This window comes from Chlorocebus sabaeus, chromosome 23 (genome assembly GCF_047675955.1).
Source record: "Chlorocebus sabaeus isolate Y175 chromosome 23, mChlSab1.0.hap1, whole genome shotgun sequence".
NCBI classification, from domain to species: Eukaryota; Metazoa; Chordata; class Mammalia; order Primates; family Cercopithecidae; genus Chlorocebus; species Chlorocebus sabaeus.
In genome coordinates this window covers 47,816,564-47,841,935 of record NC_132926.1, presented here as the reverse complement: position 1 = coordinate 47,841,935, position 25,372 = coordinate 47,816,564, and the positions used below count along the sequence as shown (strand labels likewise).

General features: G+C 43.9%; 1 protein-coding gene and 1 long non-coding RNA gene across 2 annotated transcripts in view; both read right to left on the bottom strand.

Moving 5' to 3' along the window:
- Nucleotides 1-6,461, bottom strand: part of PPP2CA (protein phosphatase 2 catalytic subunit alpha) — a 29,233-nt gene extending 22,772 nt beyond the window's left edge. The window contains exon 1 of the mRNA XM_008014438.3: nt 5,917-6,461. Coding sequence (XP_008012629.1) covers nt 5,917-6,018 — 102 coding nt within the window. The 5' untranslated portion in view covers nt 6,019-6,461. The remainder of the gene's footprint in view (nt 1-5,916) is intronic.
- A 10,171-nt stretch (nt 6,462-16,632) lies between these two features.
- On the bottom strand, nt 16,633-23,904 carry LOC119627567 (uncharacterized). The gene is made up of 2 exons (XR_005243763.2): nt 23,709-23,904; nt 16,633-16,767 (listed from the first exon to the last, which is right to left on the bottom strand). It is a non-coding gene; the product is annotated as an uncharacterized lncRNA (long non-coding RNA).
- Between the last annotated feature and the right edge of the window lie 1,468 nt (nt 23,905-25,372).

Genomic DNA, 25,372 nt, shown 5'->3' with positions numbered 1-25,372 from the left:
CTGTGAACTACACTTGGCATGCCTTTGGCCAGGTAAACACATGCTACTGCTTGTCTCCCATTCTGCTCCTGGTCCCAATCTAGCACAAAGGTTTGCAACCTTCTTCCAGCCCCAACACCAGCAGGGTAAAAATCCCCATCTGTAGTAGTAACTACGTGACTAAACTAAGGCAGAAGTGGCAACACAGGGTGCAAGAGGGACTGGCCAACTGGTCACGTTTAGTTTAAAAAATGCCCAGATTCAGATATACACATATCTGCGCCACTGCCTTGTTCATCCATTCTAAACCACAATCCACAACAGACCAATAAATAAACAGGCAATAACACTGCACTGTGAAGAAATTAAGCAGTTAGCTGGGTGCAGTGACTCATGCCTGTAATCCCAGCACTTTGGGAGGCTGAGGCGGGTGGATCACTTGAGGTAAGGAATTCAAGACCAGCAAGGCCAACATGGTAAAACCAGACTCTCTACTAAAAATACAAAAATTAGCTGGGTGTGGTGGCACACACCTATAATCCCAACTATTTGGGAGGCTGAGGCAGGAGAACTGCTTGAACTTGGGAGGCAGAGGTTGCAGCATGCCGAGATCACACCACTGCACTCCAGCCGGGGTGACCGTGAGACTATCTCAAAAAAAAAAAAAAAAAAAAAACAAACCCACACACACACAAAAACAAAAATCTTCCTCCTTCATAGTTCTCATCCAATTCAGATCTGTTTGTGTATGAGTGGAGGTTGACAGCTTTTTCAGGCAAGGACGATAATGATACAAGATAAATGGGTCAAAGTAGAAAGAGTAAATAGTGTCTCCCCGTTGCATATAACTTTGCCTCTCTCCTCAGTAGCCTGATAAGACCCCACCAAACCCAGTCTCTTAGTTTTCCTAACTCACCCCTTCCAAACTAAGCAAAGGATATCTCACAGGTAACTCTGACAAACCTGACTCACCATGAGATAGGGAACATATTTGCTGCCATAAAACAGGGCCACACCAGACTGGTAATACAAATGTTATCCCACATACTCCTGAAGGGTCCTTCATTCTTTCTACAGTACACAAGCTTCAACTTAGCCTTACTGCCAATTTTGTGAAAACATACAATTCTGGCCCCAATGGAGAACGTAGGGAGGGTTGGGGAACCTGTTTCTGAATAGTGGGAATGTTCACCTTTTCTGTTTCCTCATGAAGTCAACTCCAAACTAGATGCATTACAGCTTCCTGCCTAGGAGACCATGAAACAAATACACACATGCATGACATTTGACTGTGGAAGCTAAGAGGATGAAAAGAGGCTTTTGCATGTGTGTGTGTGTGCTGGGGGGGTCTCCTTCTGTCGCCCAGGCTGGAGTGCAGTGGCGCAATCTTGGCTCACTGCAAACTCCGACTCCGGGTTCAAGCAATTCTCCTGCCTTAGCCTCCCGAGTAGCTGGGACTACAGTTGCGCGCCACCACGCCCGGCTAATTTTTTGTATTTTTAAGTAGAGATGGGGTTTCACCGTGTTAGCCAGGATTGGTCTCTGTCTGACCTCGTGATCCACCTGCCTCGGCCTCCCAAAGTGCTGGGATTACAGGCATGTGAGCCACCTCGCCCTGCTGAAAAGAGGCATTTTTCAGCTGCAATGAACAATATAAAAAGTCAGTTATACTTTATTAGAATAGTTTAGAGCTCAGTCTCTGGATCATGATTTATACTGTGAATACAAGGGAAATTATCTAGGGTTTTCATCTCACCAATCTTATTTGAGGGGCAAATGTTGTCAGCTACATCCAAAACTGAATAATAATTACTCTTTCCAGGACAAAGTGGGACAACAGTACGTAACATGAACAGGAAACTTTCAAGCAATGAAAATAAAAATAATGTTTTGGCTGGGAGTGCTGGCTCAATCCTGTAATCCCAGCCCTTTGGGAGGCTGAGGCAGGTGGATCACTGAAGGTCAGGAGTTCGAGACTAGCCTGGCCAACGTGGTGAAATCCCATCTCTACTAAAAATACAAAACAGCTGGGCACAGTGGCGGGTGTCTGTAATTCCAGCTACTAGGGAGGCTGAGGCAAGAGAACTGCTTGAACCTGGGAGGTGGAGGTTGCAGTGAGCCAAGATTGCACCACTGTACTCCAGACTGGGCGACAGAGTAAGATCTTGTCTCAAAAAAAAAAAGTTTCATTTTACGAACGTGTTGACTTCCCAATTTAGCTTGGCCCCAATTCACCTACATCTTTCACTATTAACAGTACCTCTGAAAAGAGAAGGGGATCTGTGAAGCAATACGAGAACATCAGGCTTAGAATCCACAAGCCTTGGCAATCTCACTTCTAGCCCCTTTAGTTGACTCACTTTACCTTTCTGAGTCTTTGGTTTGTATCTGAAACTGAGAACAATAACTATCTTATAAAAGTATGATAAAAATAATGTTCTGTAACAAGATTCCCTCACCTGTTTGTCCTCAACATTCAAATCACTTGTAGGTAAATGAGCCGAACAGCCTTTAAAATGAAATGTACAAACATACACCAATATATTACCTACTTCATATAAGAATGTCATCTTGGTCAAATATTTTTCAGCTCATCTAATTAGAAGCAAGCAGTTTGTTATTTCCATACTCACGTAACAAATGTTAAAACTAACATTTTATGACTAATGACTGCACTTTATTTATAGTGCTTGCAGAGCAATGGAAAACAGCATACCTAGGTAAAGAACTTCTTTGAAAAAAAAAAAAAAGTCTGGCTATCAAACAACATTCTCCACATGTTTGTTAAGCACAAAGCCAAGAATCATACCCAACACTAAACCAAAGCTGAAGTCACATGATAAAAGTTTACTGTAGTCAATGCAAAAACAAGTTGATACTATTCAGTCCTTTCAATCTGTAGATTGAAACATACCAGCCCAGTCATACTGATATAATGCTGACTATAGAACTGAGCCTGAGACAAAACTGCACACCAAATTATTAAACTATCAACAAATTATGATCCTCAATATGACAAAATATACGATACACTACAACCTTGACTTTTATATAAACCTTAATCACATCTTAAAATTCTTCTTAGCTAGTCAGTAATTTAAAAACCATGTTCACCCTTGTCTATAAATGCATACTTAGATTTTCTCAGTTTTGAACACATAACACTGTTAATTGTCGATGGGATAACAAAATAATGGCCTCAGGATTTTTTAATAACAATGACCTCTTATGGTATACAGCTTTACTATTTAAATATTCCCCCTTCAAATCAGGCATCTTTAGGTGGGTAGAAGGAAGGCTTTGACATTATCATTCCTTCTTATGATTGAGAAAATTATCAACTATTATCAAACAAGTATCTTTTTTCTCAAAAATACTATTATTATATACTAATGAAAAAAATTAGCCCTCAAATTTTCAAAATTACTCTTTAGAAGGCAATCACACCAAAGAGCACATATGTAGCTTTCACCCACAGATGCCATTGGCACACAAACATTAACAGTGAAAGACAGCTTTTGTTTTATTAGAAAGACTTGTACAAAAAATATCAGTTCATGGATTCCACATACTCAAAAAAACTGTCTTCAAATTAATTTAGTTTGGAAGTTTAATATCATCCTCAAAGTTGAAATACCAGTAATAAACAGTATGAAGGTTGTGTAATGATATCCACCAAAACGGATCCATTCCATGGAAACTTTTATATAAAACACCTACTCTCAAATATTATTTCCATCTTTTTTGGCACTCAGAACTAAAATTTGCGTAAGCAGAGCAAGCAATGGAGATTTACCTCACTACATCTTAGTTTTACAAAGATGTGGAAAGCAATATTAGATGCACTAGTTTCACTCACCCCACTTTAGCATCCAGTATGATATATCTTATCGTCTACAACAGTTTCCAGCACAAACCCTCTACTTCCATGCTCCATCTCCCATACCTTTTCATACCATGCTTTTCTTTCAAACTAGATTTATAACTCCTTGACAATAAGCATACTTATTCTTCATTGCTTTTCATTTCCCTCAAAAGAGTATGCAATCTTGGATATTCAATAGGTGTTCAATATTAAACACACTAATTTAAAACGAATTGACAGTATAATCTCAGAACACATTTTATAGACAGGAAAACAAGGACCAAGTTAAGTGGTTGTCCCAAACTCTGTCCCAATTACTCAAGTAGGAGCGGAAGGAATCATGTCCAAATCTAACTCGCAGTCCGGTCTTTCAGTTACGTCATTACCTCCCTCCTTTCCATGTTTTCTTCAAAAGACTAGTCAACTGGCCAACTATTGACTTAAAAGTCATATAATGCACTGAGTTCCAAAAATCGGTAAGATCATCATGTATAGTACCTAGAAATTAAGACCTGGCAATACACATTCATTTTGAAAGGCCAATTTTAAATCTTCAAAATAAACACCAACCTCATTTGATGTGAGAGGGTAAAGAAACAGGAGATTTAATACATCGCTACCATTAAAAGCCATCTCCAACAAATGATGTACCACCTCATCCACTAGTAGTAGTTTTGTTCAGGCTTGGGAGAAATAAATCTAAATTTGACTTACTTAAATTCCAATTGTTCACAACACGGTTTCTAAAAAAGCCTGTCTTGAAAACATATACATCAAACTCATGAACCTAATTTTCACATCAAACCACAAACAGATCAGGGTAATAGTTTTCCACTGATTCTTTTCACGAATACAAAATGCTAATATGATACTCCACCATTCCGTACTAAAGCGACATGCTGCAAAGTTGATTTTGAAGAGGGAAGCTAAAATGTTCACAGCAGAGATCAGCATTTTGTGTACTTTAGAAAACTGAGTTACAAGAATTTAAAAATACAACACACAGCTAATAACTAAATTAGCTACCTGTGTCCCCAATCCCCAGGGGAAAACAAAACGGAATTAGCTAATATAAAGTTTAGGGTTAAGTGGACTACAACATTCTATTTTCAGTGTGAGACATTATTTAAACACTAAGCACAATGTCTGGAATACAATCTCAGTCAACAGTTATTACTACTACTACCTGCAGTCACAAAATACTATGAAGTAACTTTTGCAACAAAGATACAAAATTTACCGCTCTTCCATTTTATGTTGTTCATTTTAAAAAATAAATGGCAAAATGCCAAGTGTGTTAAGCTTAGAGAAGGCTTTGAGTCAGCATATAAATCATAGATTCAAGTGACACTTGATTTCCAATCCAAAAGCTCCTTATGTAGTATGACTCACCAAATTCCCGATTTCTTCCAACTATGAAAAATAAGTTAAACTCCTATCTTATACCTACCACCATGACCTTCGTAGAAATTAGGTTAAGAGAATAATTTTTAAATTCTTAAAGACACCCCTTACCTTGGTTTCTGGAGAAGATCGCTTAGTGAGTTTAATACAAGCCACCAAGGGGTACTAAAGTTGTGTGACCTTTAGATATGTTCTGGGATATGGTCTAACAAGACTGCCTGTGGGGGATCCTCTGGGCAGCTTTGGACCTAACTAGGCCTGGGTACAAGCGGAAAGACTCTTACTCAGCCCACCGTAGAGGCCCAGGCTCCATTCCCAAGCCGCAGAATCCAAGCCAGCTCACCCTCAAAACCGTCCCCGACACTGACCCACAGGGTCTCCGCTCCCCCTGCCACCTCGTCTGGCGCCAAGGCCGGGAGACTCGAAAACCCAGGAGTCGGGTGAACGGCGCCATTTTAAGCGGCGGTGGCGGCGACAACCAATCCCTGCGCGGGAGGCAGGGGGCGCCGGGTCGCTCGGAAGCCGCCGCCGGCCGGGATGGGCGCCGGTCTCGGAGGCTCGGGGGACCCGGGCCGGAGGCCTCCGCCATGTTGCACCCTCCTCACGGCCGCCTTTTCCTTGGCGGGCTTGGCCCCGCGACAGCTGTCCGCAGCCGTAGTACAGCTCACCTTCTCGCAGAGGCTCTTGACCTGGGACTCGGACAGCTGCTTGCACTCGTTCAGCTGCTCGATCCACTGGTCCAGCTCCTTGGTGAACACCTTCTCGTCCATGATGCCACCCGCCCCAGCCGGCTGCCGCTCCGCGCTGCTCCCGCGCCGCCGCCCGCACACGGGCCACACGCACACGCCGCCGCCGGTTCCCCCTGTACTTCTGGCGGCTTTTGAGGCTGGCGCTGGCCCGCTGGCTCTCACCGCAGTACTCGGCCGTCGGCCGCTGCGCCTCCTCCTCCGCTCGCTGAAGCTCCAGAGCTCGGCTCTCTGTAATGGCGGCCGCCGGGCGTGGTGACGTCACGCCCGGCGTCAGGAGGCGGCGGGGAGCGGAGGGGAAAAGGGCCAGGGAGCAAGCTGCGCAACTGCAGAGCCCACCCCGGGCGGCCGCACGACCGGAGTTGGGGCGCAAACTGGGGGTCAAAGCGCAGGCGCGGCGTAGCCGGTTGGTAACTGAGGCGCCTTGACTTTTTGGGCATGGCTCCCGGAGGGCGAGGTGGTGGGGGAAGGGAAGGATGGAGCTGGAGCATGCGCAGTGCGCACAGCGGTGAACTGTACTAATCCCTTAGCACTAAACCCTGAGAGGAGAGGACTTGGACCGCGCGCAGGCGCAGACCGAGTGGAAACCGGGGCTACTGGCGGCCTGGAACTGGTTCCCATGGGAAGGCTGCTCTGGTGATGAACTCAGCTCCTCACCTGGGGCCTGGCAGCCCGATCACGGAAACGAGAATTGCGACCCCATGGCTCATCCGGGGTGCAGCGGCGCTGTAAACGTGTGGGTTTCCCTCATCTTTGGGGGCAGGAACGGGCAGCGAGTGGCCGCTTGGATTAACCACCTCCACCTCTGGGCGCGGCTGGCACCTTGTAATTAGGTCACTCGTAGGTGGAGGAGCGTGTACCTACCGGGGGAGTGCCGTGCAGTGCATCTGACTTCCCCGGCACATACCTGTCCCCGGACTTAGGTGTCTCGTCCGGCGCGATGGCGGGGGCGAGGTTTGGGCTTTTCTTTGAGCCTCGGACCGCGGCTCGCTTCCACGCGCCCAGCTCCTCGCCCGTGGTTGCTTTCCTCCAAGTTTGATTCCCCCCTGGGAATGAGAAACCCTCAACCGCTGCGCGCCCTGGCCTACTTTTAAGAGGGGAAGCCCAGAGAAGATGGATGCAACTGTCCTGACCGCGTCTCGGTGGCGTTAGAAGCGGCTGTGATCCGTGCTTAAAAGAGAGCTCCTATACCCTAGGATTGGACCTCTGTCTGGTTATGAATCGCTTTGGAGTTTGCGAAACGTTTTCACATTCCACTGTCCCTGCTTTTAGATAAATACCTGGTTCCATAGAACGCCAGCTATGTGCCAGAACCAGAGGGGTCATCCAGACGGACCAGGGACCCTGCCCTGGAGCTTGTATTCTCCCAACAGTACTGGCTGAAGATGGTTTAGGATAGGCAGAAGAAAGATCATAATGCCTCCAGGATTTGAGAGATATAGAAGCTTTCCAAAGAACATTTAACCATAAAGGGCAAGGCAAGAGCTGAACCTGATCGCCTATCTTCCAGGCGCCCCACCCTCAGTATCAGGCAACCCTTCCACACCCAAGTGCTCAGCGATGCTTGGGAGGAGAGTGCTCAATCTGCGACTCTGAGGGCGTCATCCCCACCAACAGGCTGAAGAAGGCACTGGAGGTCCCATCAGCCAATAGCAGGACTGAAAATCCTTCTTTATCCAAGACAACCTGTTTGGCGAGGCCGACTGGCTTGGCCTCCCTAGGCTGGAAATTGCAATTCTGCTTTCCCTTCACACCTCCTATTAGTGTGCACAAAAGAAAGTACCTCAGATCTACTCTTCCAGAAGTCTTACCACATACTTAATTTACCAGATTGGGAAAAAGACACTTTAGCCCAAATTCTGTCCCTGCTTTGCAGTTAACATCCCCAAACAATAAAAGGGTAAGAGTTAAGACCAAGTGGAATGAATAAGGAAAAAAAATCATCACTTAATGCCCGTGATTATAAAGCTGTACCCAGTGTGCTGTCTAATCTTATTCTTTACCATTGCCATGAACCTATGTGAGAAATGTCTGATAGGGCAAGAAGCAGACACGCACTCAGAAAAGAGAAGGGACTTGCCCGAGATAGTGGTCAGGATTTAAAACTGCTTACTCCTAAGTACAAAGTCTCAGCCACAGTCATGCAGTTGACCTTCCAAGGTCTGACTTAAGGAACAGAATCAACATAATTTCTCTTTGCCTAGATTGTCTGTTTTTTTTGTTTTGTTTTGTTTTGTTTTTTGCTGGAGTCTCACTCTGTCGCCCAGGCTGGAGTGCAGTGGCACAATCTCGGCTCACTGCAATCTCTACCTCCCAGGTTCAAGCAAATCTCCTGCCTCAGCCTCCCAAGTAGCTGGGATTACAGGAGCCCACCACCATGCCTGGCTAATTTTTGTGTTTTTAGTAGAGACAGGGTTTCACCATGTTGGCCAGGCTGTTCTCAAACTCCTGACCTCAGGTGATCCACGTGCCTCAGCCTCCCAAAGTGCTGGGATTACAGGCGTGAGCCACCACACTTGGCCTGCCTAGATTCTCTTACCTGGAAAGGGTGTGGTGATGTTAGTTTGGTAGATGATGAAGTATTGAACACCCACTATATGCTAAAATTATAATGAGTTTTTCCAAAGTACTGTGAGCTCCTTGTTGGTAGCATTAATGTAGGTGTTATTTATTTTCTCTTGATGCAGATTACTTGGCTCACCACCATCACAAAATGGAGGGAAGATATAGTAATTATATGTACTTAAAACATCCTGCCAAATAATTAAATGCCATGACTTAACTCCTTAAGGAATGAATTCTAGGAAGCTCTTAGCATCAGACAGTGAAGTAAAGCATACATGATCATAAACAATACAGAACTAAATCAGGATATATTTTTCTTTAGAAGAAATCCAGAATGTTTGTGTATTCTGTAGAACTCAAAATATCTAATGGACATGAAAAGAAAAATTAAGTGTGACTTATCTGGACTTGACTAATTTGACCTCACTGACTAAATTCTAGAGCTGAAGAATGTTTGGAACAAAAAATTTAAAGCAAACCAAAAAGAATTATCTTTTTAATTTATCGGCAAACACCAGAAAGTAAATAAAGCAAAAATGCTTTGAGAAAGAATCTTTGCTCAGATGGCAAATTCAATATACAGCAAGTCTGATTGTTGCCCATGATGTTTAAGCATAGCTATAAATAAAAATCATCTGATGATGGGGGCGGGGTAGGAGGAGGATAACCTTGAGCAAATAGCTTTATAACAGGCTCCCTTACCCAAGATATAAAAATTGACATTAAACATGGAGTAGGAATGAGATGTATCTTGTCAGCAATTATCTTGGCATTAAGTCAGGTTTATTTTGTTGTTGTTCCTTCCAGTTCCCTGACTTCTAAACTTACTGAGACAGAAAGTAGACCAGTGTCAGAAACGACTCTGGAGTCAGATGGAACTGGGTTTGCCTACATGTGTGAACTTTGGAAAGTTACCTAACTTTTCTGAGTCTTGGTTTTCTCGTCTATAAAGTGGGGATAAAAGTAATAGACAAATAATGAGGTTATTCTGAGAATTAAATGAAATTATAAATAAATAAAACCAGGCTGGGTGCGATGGCTCACGTCTGTAATCCCCGCACTTTGGGAGGCTGAGGCAGGTAGATCACCTGAGATCAGAAGTTCGAGACCAGCCTGGCCAACCTGGCGAAACCACCATCTCTACTAAAACTACAAAAAAATTAGCTGGGTGTGGTGGTGTGTGCCTGTAATCCCAGTTACTCAGGAGGCTGAGACAAGAGAATAGCTTGAACCGGGGAGGCGGAGGCTGCAGTGAGCCAATATTGTGCCACTGCACTCTAGCCTAGGTGAAAGAGCAGGACTCTGTCTCAAAAATAAATAAATATATAACACCAAAATAGTATTAATTAATGTACAATAAGTGGTAGATATTATTTTTATTATAATTTCTAAGTGGGCTCAGATTTTAAATACATATCCTCTAATGCCAGTTGGAGTCCCTCATATCTGCAGTGAAATACATCGTGGTGTTTGGAAACAGAAATAGAGGTATCAAAAATATCATGTAGGCTGGGCCCAGTGGCCTGTAATCCCAGCACTTTGGGAGGCCGAGGTGGGTGGATCACTGAAGGTCAGGAGTTCAAGACTAGCCTGGCCAACATGGTGAAACCGTGTCTCCACTAAAAATATAAAAATTAGCCAGGCGTCATGGTGGGTGCCTGTAATCCCCAGCTACTCGGGAGGCTGAGGCAGGAGAATTGCTGGAACCTGGGAGGCAGAGGTTGCAGTGAGCCAAGATCATGTCACTGCACTCCAGCCTGGGGGACAGAGTGACACTCTGTCTCAAAATAAATAAATAAATAAAATAAAAACATCATGTAAACACAAAGCCATTTGATGAAGTGGGGATGGGGGGAAGAAATTCAAGGAGAGGTAGAGATGGAATAAACAGAACAACTCCTCTCTTGCCTTGCCATCCATTCAGACTTGCTATACAGAGAAAAAGTTACTTAGGACTAAATCCAAGAATTAATACAATCGGTCTCATGCTCCTGTCAACTCAGAATCTTACATCTGAAAAGGGTACCATAGTTGAAAAGGATAACATGCTCTTTGTACCAAGGCCTTTTATGCCGCAGAAGCCCCAAAATGAAGTCCTGAGCAGTCAAAATTTCAGTGGCTTTGGCCATGGAAAACCTGCCATGCTCTGACCAACGACACCTGCCCAGCTACCAGATGATTTCTGCACTCAGTTTACACAATGATGCCTGCAACTCATTGGCATCTGTCTCTGTTCTTTGTAGTTTTCAGAAAAATTAAGTTTATATTCCCCTTTCACCTGGAATTAGAATTTTATAAATGTAGCCAAAATTTTGTGACCAGGAACTTTGCCACAGATATACTGCCCTTTCCCCCAGCTTCTACTGTCTGGCTAAAGAAAAAAGAGAGAAATGACCATGTCCCCTGGTAATGCCCGTGATGCCTGGATAGTATTCTCAGTTACAAAAGGAGACATTTTTCTGTTACAGGAAAAAAAAAAAAAAACTCTGAAATGGTAGGCAAAGTTCATCACTCCAGAAGGTTGAGAAAACCTTAATAATACTGTCACCAACTCTGTAGCTATGAAAAACTGTATCATGGAAGTATGTTTGATATATAATATTATTCATAACATATTAAGTATTAAAAATACCTTATAAAACAGTATGTGTGATATAACCCCAATTTCATTAACATATGTTGTAAATATATGTTTATAAGAAACTTCAGAAAGCCACACAGTGAAGTATTAATGGTGGTTACTTCCAGTGAGTAGGATTGTTTTTTGTTTCTTCTTTTTGCTAACTTGATTTTTCTGTAATGAATACATAATGCTTTTATAATTATGAAAGAAAATGGCCGGGCATGGTGACTCGCACTTGCAGTCCCAACACTTTAGGAGGCCAAGGCAGGTGGATCACCTGAGCTCAGAAGTTTGAGACGAGCCTGGCCAACATGGTGAAATCTCATCTCTATTAAAAATACAAAAATTAGCTGGGTGTGGTGGTGGGCACCTGTAACCCCAGCTACTCAGGAGGCTGAGGCAGGAGAATGGCTTGAACCCAGGAGGCAGAGGTTACAGTGAGCCAAAATCATGCCACTGCACTCTAGTCTGGGTGACAGAGCAAGACTCCATCTCAAAAAAAAAAAAAAAAAAAAAAAAGGCGGGGGGGCTAGGCGTGGTGGTTCACACCTGTAATCCCAGCACTTTGGAAGGCTGAGGCGGGCAGATCATGAGGTCAGGAGTTCAAGACCAGCCTAGCCAATATGGTGAAACCCCATCTCTACTGAAAATACAAAAATTAACTGTACTTGGTGGCACATGCCTATAATCCCAGCTACTCAGGAGGCTGAGGCAGGAAAATCACTTGACCCCGGGATGCGGAGGTTGCAGTGAGCCAAGATCGCGCCATTGCACTCCAGCCAGCCTTTTGACAGAGTGAGACTCTGACTAAAAGAAAAAAGAAAAAAGAAACAAAGAAAAATACCAGCATGTTGGGAGGCCAAGGCAGGCAGATCATGAGGTCAGGAGTTCAAGACTAGCCTGACCAACATGGTGAAACCCCCGTCTCTCCTAAAAATACAAAAATTAGTCAGGCGTGGTGGCACATGCCTGTAATCCCAACTACTCAGGAGGCTGAGGCAGGAGACTCGCTTGGATCCAGGAGGCAGAGGTTGCAGTGAGCCGAGATTACACCACTGCACTCCAGCCTGGATGACAGAGCGAGACTGCAGCTCAGAAAAAAAGAAAATGTTAGATACATGAATAAACATGACAAGGCATCTCTTGGGAGAATCACAGGCCCAAAGAACCAAACAACATGTAGCCAATATAGCCAATAGTTCTGCCAAGTATTCCACTATCCCCTGCAGTGTTATTCCAGGGCCCTCACTTTCTTATGGAAAGAAGTCTGAGCTCTCCTATGGCCTTCTCACATGGCCTCTTCTCCTGCCTTCTCTCTCACTTCTATCTCTCCTCAGCTTAGCTGGCCACCTCCCCAAACCAATTCTGTACTCATCCAACTCCATTCCTTCTTTCACCCTTTGCTCATCCTGCCCTGGATCCCTGGATTCCCCCCGGTATCTATATGAACCTTACCTGTCATTTAAGGTCAGTTCAGGCCCCACTTTTCAGAGAAAACTCTGAAAAGTCTTCTCTGGTGGTGACTCTACGTCTCTCTTGGTCAAGAGTACTTAGTAGATTAGCAGGAGACTCTTAGAGACTGGTGGGACAGCACAGACACCTGGTATCAGGGCAGAGCGGTGTGAATGGAGGAGGACTTGTTGGTGAGGAGGACTTGTTGGTGAGTTGTTCCCTAGAGACTTACAGAAACACTGTGGAGGAGAGAGATGCTTTGCAGGGAGCCAGAGGGGAAATCTGTTTATATTTTGTTCTTTATTTTCCAGATTAAGCAGTTTACCAGTATTCTACCTTGATTCCTGACAAAATTTAAAATTAGATTCACCAAAGCAGGTGAATTTCCAAGCACAGAGGTATCTAATTGGTGCTATGAAATTCATTTGCAAAGATAGAAACATAGGTCCATACTGCTCTCCTGTCTGATGGAAAGAAAAGAAACTCTCCTCTCATAGGAGTGTTTGTTCTCTGGCCAATAGAGGGAACACCAAACAGGAAGACCCCTCCATTACTAAGCACTTCTATGCTCATGTTTAAATTGTGATTCTGGAAGATAGTAATGGAGTCGGGTCCCCAGACAAAAGAAGGAACAGATAGTATATTCAGAAAAGAGAAACTGATGGATGATTTAGCATCTATAAGTTGATGGTTAGTTCTTAGAGGAAGGATGGCTAATCAGTTGTCTCCGTCTTTGCAGGAACAGGCCAGAGGAAATGAGCCTCTGTCAAGGGGTAACAATAATAAGGGCCAGCATTTATTAAGCACTTACTATATGTAAAAACTCTTCTAAGTGTTTTCCATGTATTCTTCCTTTTCTTTTTTTCTTTTTTTTTTTTTTTTTTTGAGACAGAGTCTCGCTCTTATTGCCCAGGCTAGAGTGCAGTGGTGTGATCTCAGCTCACTGCAACCTCTGCCTCCCAGGTTCAAATGATTCTCATGCCTCAGCCTCCTGAGTAGCTGGGATTACAGGAGTGCACCACCATGCCTGGCTAATTTTTGTATTTTTAGTAGAGACAGGATTTCACTATCTTGGCCAGGCTGGTCTCGAACTCCTGACTTCAAGTGATCCGCCCACCTCGGCCTCTCACAGTGCTGGAATTACAGGCGTGAGCCACCCCGCCAGGTCATGTTTTCCACGTATTAATACATTTACACTTCACAACTTATGAGGTAGGTACTATTATTATCCTCCTTTTACAGATGATGGAACTGAGGCACAGAGGGATTAAGTAACTTGTCTAAGGTAAAATAGTAAACAAAGGAGCTGGGATACAAACTCAGTCTGGCTTTAGCTCAGGAGAAGTACCAAACTCTTAACTACTGGAGAGGCTTTAGCATCAGATCACAGTGATTTTCATTAAAGAAAGATCTTGACCTTTGACCACCTGACAATTCCAATGCCTAGCAATCTCCAAGGACAGAGCAGATAATTCATGTTCTTACAGGTTCTGACTTGGTGAGCAGCCTGTGGCCCAGCCCCACCACATAAGCCCTCTACTCCCTAAATACACTTGTTCTCTCTTCCACTCTCTTCTCTCCATACCATCCTCGTTTGCCCTCTTTTCTCCTAATGTACCCGCTTTCTTTTTCCTCTCCTTCTTTCCCTCCTATTCCCCAACATGTCCAGTCTGCTGAGATGACTCATAGGCATTATTTGGTTCCTCTTTTGGTACTCAGAATCAAAAAGGCTGCTGGTCCCTGACCTACACCTTTCCAAGCCACCTGTTTGTGAATGAGATCATTCACAGTCCACCACAGGCTGAGCACAGACAGTCTAGGAAGCAATGAAAAAAAAAAATCCTAAAAACAAATTGCTGCTGGGCGCGGTGGCTCTTGTCTGTAATCCCAGCACTTCGGGAGGCCGAGGCGGGTAGATCACAAAGTCAGGAGTTCAAGACCAGCTTGGCCAACATAGTGAAACCCCCATCTCCACTAAATATACAAAAAAATTAGCTGGGCATGGTTGTGCATGCCTGTAGTCCCAGCTACTTGGGAGGCTGAGGCAGGAGAATTGCTTGAATCTTGGAGGTGGAGGTTGCAGTGGGCCGAGATTGTGCTGCTGCACTCCAGCTTGAACAACAGAGTGAGATTTCGTTTAAAAATAATAATAATAATAATAAATTGCCTTATCTAGACTCAGTGTTCTCTGTGCACATCAGGGAATCTCAGTTGCCCTGTTACATTGGTTTGTCTTGCCTTTTTTTTTTTTTTTTTTTTTTTTTTTCCATGAGAGGGAGTCTCGCTCTGTCTCCCAGGCTGGAGTGCAGTGGTGTGATCTCGGCTCACTGCAAGCTCTGCCTCCCAGGTTCACACCATTCTCCTGCCTCAGCCTCCCGAGTAGCTGGGACTACAGGCGCCCGCCACCACGTCCGGCTAATTTATTTTTGTATTTTTAGTAGAGAAGGGGTTTCACCGTGTTAGCCAGGATGGTCTCGATCTCCTGACCTCGTGATCCACCCACCTCAGCCTCCCAAAGTGCTGGGATTACAGGCATGAACCACCGCGCCTGACCTGTCTTGCCTTTTTAAATCAAGTAAACAACACAATGTGGACAGCATTCTCTTCCTTTTAGCAACCAGTTGTAGAATAAGGAGAGCTGGGTTCATCCTGCCTCGTCACCATCAATCTGAATGACTTTGAACACATCCTCTCCTATCAGTTTCCCCATCCAACAGTGCAAAAATTGGACTATATTAGAGAGTTCTCAATTTAGGATTCATGGGTAGGTTCAGCGCGGGGGGTCCATCAACTCTCAAAAAATAAGGTATGGGAATTTTGTGTTTTTTAATTGAAATTCTTATTGAGATTAATTAATTATTTATTTATTTATTTACTTACTTATTTTTGAGACAGAGTCTCGCTCTTGTTGCCCAGGCTGGAATGCAGTGGCGTGATCTCGGCTCACTGCAACCTCCGCCTCGCAGGTTGAAGCGATTCTCCCACCTCAGCCTCCCAAGTAGCTGGGATTACAGGCATCCAACATCACACCCTGCAAATTTTTTTATTTTTAGTAGAGACAGGGTTTCCACTATGTTAGCCAGGCTGGTCTCTAACTCCTGACCTCAGGTGATCCACCTGCCTTGGCCTCCCAAAGTGCTGGGATTACAGGTGTGAGCCACTGGGCCCGGCCGAGATTTTATTTATTTATCTATTTGAGACAGAGTTTTGCTGTTGTCACTCAGGCTGGAGTGCAGTTGTGCAATCTCGGCTCACTGCAACCTCTGTCTCCTGGGTTCAAGCGATTCCTCCACCTCAGCCTCCCGAGTAGCTGGGATTACAGGTGCACACCACCACGCCCAGCTAATTTTTATATTTGTAGTAGAGACAGGGTTTCACCATCTTGTCCAGGCTGGTCTTGAACTCCTGACCTCTGGTGATCTGCCCACCTCGGCCTCCCAGAGTACTGAGATTATAGGTGTTAGCCACCACGCCCGGCCTTACAAATTTTAGATTCACATACATTTATAAGAAATAATACAGAGAGATCCCAGTTTCTCAGTGGTAACATCTTGCGGTATTATAGTACCATATCGCAACTTGGAAACTGATATTGATTCAATTCACCTATCTTATCCAGATTTCCCCAGTTTTACATGCACACAATTGTATATGTGTTAGTATGGCTATTTAGTCTGTACAATTGGGAATTTTCTTTTGCCTGTGCTTTTTTTTCTGGGGAAAAGTTCTTAGCTTTCATCAGATTATCTCAGGCATCAGAGATCCAAAAAGGGGTTTGAGTCCCAGCTCTGGGAAATCTAGAAGACCATTCCTGAGCCTCCATAGCTCTCTATTTCAGCAATCAACATTTAATTAGCAATTACCCCACGGCAGGCATAGGAATGCATGTGAGGGAGAGGTGGTGGAGAGGTGGTAGAGAGGGGTGCTGGGAAAGGAGGGGAAGCCTGAAGTTGCATACTACACAGTTCACCGAGCTTGTGCTGAGGGGAGACACACAGTCCAACAGGCAAACAAATTATTTATTAAATATGCACAGAAAAGGGATGGCCTTGTTGCTTGGGGAAGCTGGGGAAGTATTTCCACAGAAGCTGATGGTTTAGTTACATCTTGGAGGATAATCCAGAATTTTTCAGCTGAGGAGAGAAGAATTAATTGTTAAAATCATTCCCTCTAATCAGATCTATTCTAGATGTTTTGAAGAAAACATAGGAAACCATGCCTATATTTGTTTATTGTACAATGTTAAGGTGTCAGATTCAACTCCCGTGTGCTGGTGCTGAGGCCAAGAGATTTTTTCCCCCTGAGTCTGTTTTCCACTATCTTGTCCAAATTGGATACCAGATCCTGTCTGCTTAGCTTGAGAAAGGCATTTTATCTCTGGTGGCTTGATGACATTAGAGCTTATATTTAAAGTATGAGTGATGAGAAGAGACCAAAGCTAAGACCTTGGCTCTGTCCCATCCATAGAGGTCTCTCCTCCTCTGCATCGAAGGCTCTAGAAGCCAGTCCTGCAATGTCTGGTGGGAGCCAGGGCTGGTCAGAGCCATGAGTAAAACATCTCTGCCCTCCAGTTGATTCTCCAGTCAGTAAGATCTCCTATTCTCTCAAGGGCTCATCAGAAATCCTCAGGGGTACAAGAAATAAACATTTAAAGAAAGAAAAGAAAACCTTGGCAGGGGCCAGGCATGGTGGCTCATGCCTGTAACCTCAGCACTTTGGGAGGCTTAGGTGAGCAGATAGCTTGAGCTCAGGAGTTCAAGACAAGCCTGAGCAACATGGCAAAACCCCATCTCTACTAAAAATACAAAAATTAGGCAGGTGTGGTGGTGGGCAACTGTAGTCCCAGCTACTCAGGAGGCTGAGGTGAGAGGATTGCTTGAGCCTGGGAGGTGGAGGTTGCAGTGAGCAGAGATAGCGCCACTTCACTCCAGCCTGGGCAACAGAGCAAGACTCTGTCTCAAAAAAAAAGAAAACAAAAAAAAAAAGAAAAAGAAAAAAAGAAAGAAAAAGAAACCTTCAGGGGCTTGGGCACTGGGGCTCCTCCACGTCTGTCCTCTCTATATTCGCTGGTTAGCTGCCTTGTGTTGGCTCTGGCTCAGGCACCCCAAGGGGGCCTCTTTCTCTTGTGAATTTCAGGTTCCTCTTCAGGCCATTCAGTTCCCAGTACTGTTCTGGGAGAAATCATCTGAGTGTAGCCATCTCTGGGTTTGAGAGACCAAGACTCTACCATTGGGTACTCTTGGAAGAACTCTCTAGAAGCAGATTCTAGAGGGCACCATTTCTTATCATCCGTGTCCTCATGCAAGCTGTTTATCCCTTTAAATCTTAATATCTTCTTCTGTAACATGGGGATCATAATAGCAGTATCCTCATAGGATTATTTTAAGCTTTAACTAAATTAATCTCTGTAAAATTATTAGCATATGATAAGTACGCTATCTACATTAGTCGTTACTAATATCTATTTTTATAATATGATTATTTTTGGTTATTAAAAAAACCTTCACGGCTGGGTATGGTGGTTCACACCTGTAATTCCAGCACTTTGGGAGGCCTAGGTGGGCAGATCACTTGGGATCAGGAGTTCGAGACCAGCCTGGCCAACGTGGTGAAACCCGGTCTCTACTAAAAAAAAATACGAAAACAACAACAACAACAAAACATCTTCAACAAGAAAAAACAATTAATCTTCACTATAGCAAATTTGTGAACTACTGCAAGTTTAAGGAAGGAAGAAACAATCATAACATACAGAGATAAGTGCTATTATCATTTTGACATACAGTATTCCCAGCTTTATTTCTTCTTGCTTTTTTGTCTCTCTCTCTTGTTTTTGAGACAGAGTCTCTCTCTGTCGCCCAGGCTGGAGTGTAGTGGTGCAATCTCGGCTCACTGCAGCCTCTGCCTCTGGGTTTCAAGTGATTCTCCTGCCTCAGCCTCCCTGAGATTACAGGCACAGATCACCACGCCTGGCTAATTTTTTTTTTTTTTTTTTTTTTTTTTTTTTTTTTTTGTGGAAGTGGGGCTTTACCACGTTGGCCAGGCTGGTCTCAAACTCCTGACCTCTAGTGATCCACCCACCTCAGTCTCCCAAAGTGCTGGGATTACAGGTGTGAGCTACCGCCATACCAGCTGGGTTTTTTTTGTTTTTGTTTTTTGTTTGTTTGTTTTGAAGCATGGTCTTGCTCTGTAGCCCAGGCTGGAGCGCAATGGCATGTTCATAGCTCACTGCAGCCTTGACCTCCTGGGTTCAACTGATCCTCCCACCTCTGCCTCCTGAGTAGCTGGGACCACAGGCGCTCACCACCGCGCCTAGTTAATTTTTGCATTTTTTGTAGAGATGAGGTCTCACTATGTTATCCAGGCTGGTCTCAAACTCCTGGGCTCAAGCGATCCTCCACCTCAGCCTCCCAAATGCTAGGAATACAGATGTGAGCCACTGTGCCCAGCCCTTCCTTCCCAGCTTTTTTGGTGCATATACATACTTAGGGAAAATAAAAAGCTGGGTTCATAATGTGTACTGTGTCATTCAACTGACATATTATGAGCATTTTCCCATATACTTAGATACTATTAGAAAATAATATTTTTAGAGACTACCTAGTTTTCTAGCACATTGATATAACCCAATTTATATAACTAATCTATTAGTTTGGTATTAGATTATTTAGATTATTTCCTATTTTTATATTTATAAATACTGTGGTAAATGTTCTTGTTCATACATTTTTGTATGCATCTCTGCTTATTTCCTTAAGATAAATGCTTAGAAGTGAATTGACTGACTATACAAAAAGCTATACCCTGTTTTTGTTTTTTTAATGTCAGGTATACAGAATTAGACTAACCAGAATGCTTGGTTCATGGTCCACTCTCATAACTGGTATATAGATGGCCTGGTTTTGTTAATTTAGTGGTAAATTCATTTGTTTAATAATGTAATCAGTACCTGTGAATTTATAACCCCAAACAAAAGCTAGCACCTTGACAAAACTGATATCCAACCATAGCTCCTCCTGCCCCCACTGCCCCATCTCCTTGCTCCCCACCCCAGACAACCATCCTGAATCCTGTGCTCATTTCCTTGCTTTCCTTTTTATATGGTTTTATTATATCTGTATATATTCCTTCTTTTTTTTTTTTTCTTTTTTTGAGACAATGTCTCACTCTAATGTCCAGACTGGAGTGCAATGGCGTGATCTTGGCTCACTGCAACCTCTGCCTCCTGGGTTCCTGCCTCAGCCTTCCCAGTAGCTGGGATTATAGCCACGTCCCACCACATCTGGGTAACTTTTGTGTTTTTATTTTTTTTAATATTTATTTATTTATTTGTTTGTTTTATTTTGAGACAGAGCCTCGCTCTGTCACCCAGGCTGGAGTACAGTGGCACAATCTCAGCTCACTGAAACCTCCACCTCCCAGTTCAAGCGATTCTCCTGTCCCAGCCTCCTGAGTAGCTGGGACTACAGGCGCGCACCAACATACCTGGCTAATTTTTGTATTTTTAGTAGAGATGGGGTTTCACCATACTGGCCAGGCTGGTCTCGAACTCCTGACTTTGTGATCCGCCTGCCCTGGCCACCCAAAGTGCTGGGATTACAGGCTTGAGCCACTGAGCCCTGAAACCATTGGCCCCTGTTAGTATGTAACTACAGCTTGGAAGAATGGGATAGAGAAGTAAGTCCTCCCCTCATCTCTTTTGTTAAATTTTTTCTTATGGGAAATTTCCAATACTCACAAAAGTAGAGATAATAATATAATAAACACCTATTTAGTAGAGATGGAGTTTCACCATATTGCCTAGGCTGGTCTCGAACTCCTGACCTCTGGCCCACCTCGGCCTCCCAAAGTGCTGGGATTACAGGCATGAGCCACCGCGCCTGGCCAATATCTGTACATATTCCTAAAGAATAGTTTTTAAATTGTTCTGAGGTTCATAAAAAAGGATATTATGTTGTATGTAATCTTTCAGGATTTTTCACTTGATATTTTGCTAAAATCCGTCTATATCCTTGCATTTCACTGTAGTTCATTCATTTTGACTGATATAAAATAATCCAATACATAAATATACCACATTTTATCATCTACCCTCTTACTGATGGGCAATTGCATTGTTTCTAGGATTTTGTTCTTGCACATGCTGCTGTTATGAACATTATTGTCAATATCTCCTGTTGTACTCGTGCAAGCATTTCTCTAGACAATCAATTGACGCTTCCCCCAGCCATGGATGAGAGAGCCCCTGGATCCATATCCTCTGGTATTGATGTTTCCATGGTTTGGGATCTATGTTGTCGGGTTGCTTTCCAGGTGGTTAGATCAGTTTGCCTCTCCTCCAGCAATGTAGGAGAATGCCCGTAGCCCCAAACTCCTTCCAACACTGGGAGTCTTTAAAAGATTTTTGACCATTTGATAGGAGAAAGATAACATCTCCCTGCTGTTCAACTTTGTGGTAAGGTACTAACTGTTTCGAAAACTGAGCAAGAAGGGATTTGGTTCAGAGAATCGTTCCCAGTCTGATAATTTCAGTGATATTTCTGGAACTGATTACCCAGTGGCTCAGATGCTTTCCCATGTCCTAAAAGAGGTGACACTGTTGGAAGGAGGGAGTGAGGGGAGCCAGGATGGGAAACAAGTCTAATCACCACAGTGCAAGCTTGTCTTCTGGTCCCAGCCCCTGCCAGTGTCAGATCACTTTTTCTTCTAATGAAATAGGCATTATCTCCCCCTACTCCCCACCCGAGAAAAGCCAGTATAATTCTATCCTTTGTTATTTGAATTGATAAATTTAAACCTCCTTCCCTCTCTGCAGTAAAAGAACTTTCTATTTTGGGCTCGGTGACATAGCCAACACTAAGCAGAGAGCAGCAGGCTGCAGCATGAGTTAATAGTTTTTCTTCAAGGGAGAGCGAATCCATAAGCAAACAGAAGGCCCTTCCAAACTGTGTCGTCTGCATAGCAACATGCAGCCCATTCGCCTGTCTTTATGCTGACGGATATATTTCTGAAAGGCTGAAAATTGAATACTGCCTAATCTTCAGAGGAAGCTGGTGCATTAATTCTGAATTAATCAGGTTTCTTAATTCAAATCCATTTCCCCCTCTCCCCGCCCTGTGTACCTAACACTGGATTAGGTACTGTCAGGGAAGGGAATTCTGTTTTCAAGTGGATTTCTAGTCACCAAAGATTTGAAGAGTGCCCAAAACATTTTCCTAAGAATATGACTTCCTCTGCTAGTCTGTTTCCATGCATGAAATCCCCCATATTGGGGTAGAATCCTGGGTCTTAGAAGCCCCCAGGCATGCATAGAGGCATGTTCAGAAGAAGGGAATCTCTTTAAACCATTGGCCCCTGTTAGTATGTAACTACAGCTTGGAAGAATGGGATAGAGAAGTAAGTCCTCCCCTCATCTCTTTTGTTAAATTTTTTCTTATGGGAAATTTCCAATACTCACAAAAGTAGAGATAATAATATAATAAACACCTATTACCTATTGCTTGGCCTCAACGATTAACAGTATATGGCAGTCTTGTTTTATCTATACCCCACCCCCCCATCATCATTTTAAAGCAAATTTTAAAGTAAATCATGGTTATCTTCATATTTAAATACTATAAATTCTGTGATAAATAAGGACGTTTTTCAATAACCACTATGTCACATATAAAACAATTAAAAATAATTCCTAATGTTAACTGATATCCAGCCAGAAATCAAATTGCCCTGATTTTCCTAAATGTCATTCTGTAATAGTTTATTCTAATCAGGAGCAAAACAATATCATTTGCATTTGTTGTATCTCTCATGTCTTTTTTAGTTTATAACGTACATATGTATATGTGTGTGTGTGTATATATATGTGGGCATGTATATATGTGTGTGTATGTATCATTTTTGTTGTTTGTTTTGTTTTTGTTTTTGAGAGAGGATCTCTCCCTGTTGCCCAGGCTAAAGTATAGTGGCACAATTATAGCTCACAGTAGCCTCAAACTCTTGGGCTCAAGCGATCTTCCCACCTCAGCTTCTCTAGTAGCCGGGACTAAGGAACATACTCCCATGCCCAGGTATTTTTTTATTTCATCTTTTCTGGAGACAGGATCTTACTGTGTTGTCCAGGTTGGCCTTGAACTCTTGACTTGAAGTGATCATTCCACCTTGGCCTCCCAAAGTTCTAGAGATTACAGGCATGAACCACTGTGCCTGGCCTTAATTTATAACAATTCCTCCTTTTTTTATAGCCCTACTTTTTGGTGTTGTTGAAGATAATGGGTCTTTTAGTTATTATTGCTGTGTAGCAAGCCACCCCAAACTCAGTGGCATAAAATAACAACCAATTTATTGTGCTTACAGAGTCTATGGGTCAGGAATTCAGAAAGGGCACAACTGGGGATGGCTTCTCTCAGCTCCAAGCTGTCTGGGGACTCAGCTGGGAAGACTCTGTCACCCAGACTGGAGTGCAGTGGCGCCATCTTGGCTCACTGTTTACTCACGTGTCAGTAGCTGGGCCTGATGCATTCAAAAACTAGGACTGCTGACCACAGCACCTACACATGGCCTCTCTCTGTGCCTTGGCTTTATCACAGAATGGCAAGTTAAACCTCTTACATGGCAGCTTAGGGCTACAAATGCAAGTGTTCTAGTCACAAGGTGGATGCTGTGTCACTTTTCTTTTTGAGATGGAGTCTCACTCTGTCACCCAGACTGGAGTGCAGTGGCGCCATCTTGACTCACTGCCACCTCCGCCTCCCGGGTTCAAGCGATTCTCCTGCCTCAGCCTCCCGAGTAGCTGGGATTACAGGCATGCACCATCACACCCAGCTAATTTTGTGTATTTTTAGTAGAGACAGGGTTTCACCATGTTGGCCAGGCTGGTCTTGAACTCCTGACCTCAGGTGATCCACCCACCTCGACCTCCCAAAGTGCTGGGATTACAGGTGTGAGCCACCATGCCTGGCTGCTTTATCACTTTTTATAACCTAACCTCAGAAATCACAGAGTGTTAGTTTTGCTCTTCTGTTGGGTACAAGTCACAAGCTTCCCCAGACTCAAAGAGAGTGGAATCAGACTCTACCTTTAGAGTAGCAAAGTTCCAAAAGAGCCTGTGGGGTGGGCAATATTGTTGCCCCATTGGAGATTAGGACCATCCATTGAGCCTTTCTTCCACCAGCCAGGAAAGATGTTGCAAACAGTGGAAGCCTGGTGGAAGAGAGAAAGGGTGGAGTTTGTTTACAGGGCCATATCCTACAGTTGTACATACTGTGCCATGAATAGCCAAGGAGATGAGCTGAGAGGAATCCAGCTCCACTTGCCACACCTGTGCCTTACTGTGGGGCCGCATCTCCAGGATGAAGAAGCACCTTTTCTAATATGCATAGATACCATATAGGCAAGAGGAGTCCCCAAGTGGATGGTAAAAGGTCATTCAACCTAACTTGAAATTATTGGATATCTATTGAACACATGCTACTTCAGAGAATACTAGGGCTTGTTTCAGTTTAAGCAGCACACACAAGTAGGCCAAGAAATATCTTAGAGTATCTCAAAAATGATGCTGGGTTTACTCAAATGTTGTTTTAAAATTGTGTAACTATTTTTTATTTTTTATTTTTTTTGAGACAGACTCTTGCTCCGTCGCCCAGCCTGGAGTGCAGTGGCGCGATCTCGGCTCACTGCAACCTCCACCTCCCAGGGTCAAGCAATTCTCCTGCCTCAGCCTAGCGAGTAGCTGAAACTACAGGTGACCGCCACCACGCCCAGCTAATGTTTGTATTTTTAGTAGAGACGGGGTTTCACCTTGTTGGTCAGGCTGGTCTCTAACTCCTGACCTCAGGTGATCCACCCGCCTCGGCCTCCCAGAGTGCTGGGATTACAGGTATAAGCCACTGCGCCTGGCCCTAAAATGGTGTAATTTTTAGCAGCAGGTACTTTTTATTTATTTATTTTATTTTGTTTTAAAGTTAGGATCTCACTCCGTCACTCAGGCTGGCGTGCGGTAGCACAATTCATAGCTCACTGCAGCCTTGAACTCCTGGCCTCAAGTGCTCCTCCCACCTCAGGCTCCCAAGTGGCGAGGACTACAGATTGTGCCACCATGCCAGGCTAATTTTAAAATGTTTTGTAGTGACAGGGTCTCATTGTGTTACCCAGGCTGGTCTTGAACTCCTGGGTTCAAGCAATCCTCCTTCCTCAGCCTCCCAAAGTGCTGGGATTACAGGCTTGAACCACTATGCCTGGTTCCACCAGGTACTTGTTGATTGCATTGGTCTGGAATGTTCTAGACCTATCTTTGAAGAAGCTGAGGCACTGTATCTCAATGCCTGAGGGCCTAGCCCTATCCACATCTTGCCAACCTTGGCTCGATGCAAAAACTGGGCACAGGATTTCTAGGAAACCAGGCCAAACAGAATTAAGGGTTTTCTTTTATTCTTGGTGGTGCCTATTCTTCATTAACATAGCGTTTACATTTTGGTTAGATCCCCAGGAAAGTACAGGCTTTCATTTCTGTTTATGGGCATCAGGAAACTTTTTTTTTTTTTTTTTTGAGACGGAGTCTCGCTCTGTTGCCCAGGCTGGAGTGCAGTGGCGCGATATTGGCTCACTGCAAGCTCTGCCTCCCGGGTTCATGCCATTCTCCTGCCTCAGCCTCCTGAGTAGCTGGGACTACAGGCGCCCACCACCATGCCTGGCTAATTTTTTTGTATTTTTAGTAGAGACGGGGTTTCACCGTGTTAGCCA